At 46.7% G+C, this 1,993-nt stretch overlaps 1 protein-coding gene across 1 annotated transcript; it reads right to left on the bottom strand.

Annotated features, from left to right (window-relative positions):
* Positions 1 to 484: 484 nt before the first annotated feature.
* LOC147286575 (zinc finger CCCH domain-containing protein 14-like) lies at positions 485 to 1,674 on the bottom strand. Its single transcript, XM_086240789.1, has 2 exons — positions 903 to 1,674; positions 485 to 799 (listed from the first exon to the last, which is right to left on the bottom strand). Exons 1-2 carry the CDS (start codon positions 1,662 to 1,664, stop codon positions 485 to 487), a joined length of 1,077 nt encoding a protein of 358 aa, XP_086096915.1. The 5' UTR covers positions 1,665 to 1,674.
* Positions 1,675 to 1,993: the final 319 nt, after the last annotated feature.

The following is a 1,993-nucleotide window of genomic DNA, read 5'->3' as shown; positions in this document are numbered from 1 at the left end:
ATACTAGGAATCTTCGGAAAAAAAATAAAATAAAAAAAGAAGATAATATTAAGAATCTTAAATTTGTATATATTAAATAATTCCAAATGAAAATATACTTTAAATATTTTACTTATTATACATAAATGAGTTCTTTTAAGTGTTCTAAAATGAACCCAGATATAATTCAATGGAATACTATGACACCACTTCATCCAAATTCCGTACAATATTTAGAATATCAGTGATATATGAATACTAATTAAGAAAAAGACTACGAGCAACAAATCAAAAATTCACATTTCCCTCTGAGCATGCCTTGCAATTATATTTTTCATCATTACTTACTGGTCTTTATTGTCTCTGTTTACATCGAAATTTGGATCATTTTAATTGTGGATTTTTCTTTTGTTGAAAACTTGAAATAGGTGGTTTTTGGTTTATATACAAAAGCAAGGTCCAAGTAAACAAACCCAATTAATATCCATTATTAATATTCCATCAATCAAAGCGAGTCTTTCATGGCGAGCTGCAGGCTCTCCTGCTCGGTGAGCGAGTGGCGGAAGTGGCAGCGGTGGCCGTAGGGACACGCGCCTCCCGCGAGTACCATTCTGCACACCTCGGTTTTGTAGCGTGGGTGCCTTATCACGGGACGCAGCTCCTTGATGCCGTGCGCGAACTGGCAGTTGTCTCCGTACGGACACGCGCCGCTCTGCTGCCACTTGTTGCACAGCTCCGTCTTCACCATCCCTTGGTTGTACACCTTCATTTCCAATGCCGCTGCTGCCGCGCCACCAGTACTCGCCACGTGTACCCTTTGCTGCACCTGCACACAGGTTAGTAAAACCCACTAAAAATGAGACATATTTTAATTAATTAATGAAATTGAAGATTAAAATCGAAATTGAGAAATGAGAACTCACCGGTGCAGAAACGAGTCGACTCGGGACAGGTGGCCGAGTCGAGGAGCGAATCGGGTTGTCTTTCTGGAAACCGCTGGAGCGGACCGAAATGCTCTTTGGAAGCGAGATCCTGTCCGCGTTGCGATTGCGAGCGACGTCGAATCGGTTGTCGTTGTTGCGCTGGTGCTCGATGACGCTCGTCGGACTGAAGTCGGAGGCGTCGTCGGAGGCGGCGGAGACGCCGTCGCGAGGACCGAGTGGCGATCCGAGTCCGAGTCGCTGGAACTCGTCGAGAAAGGACGGGCTGTTGAGGTACGCGGCGGAGGAGAGGAGGAAGCTCTGGAAGGCAGTTTGTGACGAGAGGAGCTTGACGAGGTCGGTGTTGGAGGATCGGAGATGAGCGTTGTCGCGGCGGAGAGAGTCGATCTCGTCGGCGAGGTCGCGGAGGCGAGCGGTGATGAGGTCGCAGTGGTCGCGGAGGTCCTGATACTCCAGAACGAGCTGTGCTTGGCTGAAGCTATGGTGCGGCATCGTATCGTGATCGCGATCGTCATCGTCGTCGGAAAAAGAGAGCGTCGAAGGCGTGAGAGAGAGGGAGCTCGGGAGCGTGAATTTTGGCGGGAAAATGGAGCGGTACATGGAGACGAAATCGGATCCGAAATCTCGGGTGGAGTCGGGTGAAGTAACAGTAGAGTGAGATAGTGGGGAGTTTGGAGAGGCAGTGATGGTCTCCATAGTCGACGCAATGAAGCTTCGTTGTCTCAGAGCGTGGAATGGGAGCATCAAAACAGTTAGAGGGCATAACAGAATATATATCAAGCGTTGGTTGGTTGCAGGAGTTAGAGAGAGAAAGTTAGAGAGAGAGAGAGGGAAGGGATTATTTGGTTGGTGTTGGAGGGAATGTTTGGCGTGGGAAGGAAGTATGTGCGGAATTAGATGGAATTGGAATCATCAAATTATAACGGACGGCGACAGAGGGAGGGAAACTGAGGGTTGGGATTGAGATTAAGACATGGGTTGTTTGTTGCCATAAGTTCTAAATTCTAAGTAAGCTAGATAGGTTTCATAATAATTGTATCTTCATGCTTTGCTTCTTTATCACAACTTTAACT

The sequence above is a fragment of the Dryas octopetala genome, chromosome 4 (genome assembly GCF_963921425.1).
Source record: "Dryas octopetala chromosome 4, drDryOcto1.1, whole genome shotgun sequence".
Lineage (NCBI taxonomy): Eukaryota > Viridiplantae > Streptophyta > Magnoliopsida > Rosales > Rosaceae > Dryas > Dryas octopetala.
The sequence above is the reverse complement of the archived record's forward strand: the minus strand, read 5'-3'. Positions and strand labels throughout refer to the sequence as shown.

Coding starts and splice junctions, on each gene's coding strand:
- LOC147286575 (XM_086240789.1), bottom strand. CDS start 1,664: ATGCTCCCATTCCACGCTCTGAGACAACGAAGCTTCATTGCGTCGACT. Junction 800..902: donor GTCGACTCGTTTCTGCACCG/GTGAGTTCTCAT, acceptor GTGCAGGTGCAG/CAAAGGGTACACGTGGCGAG.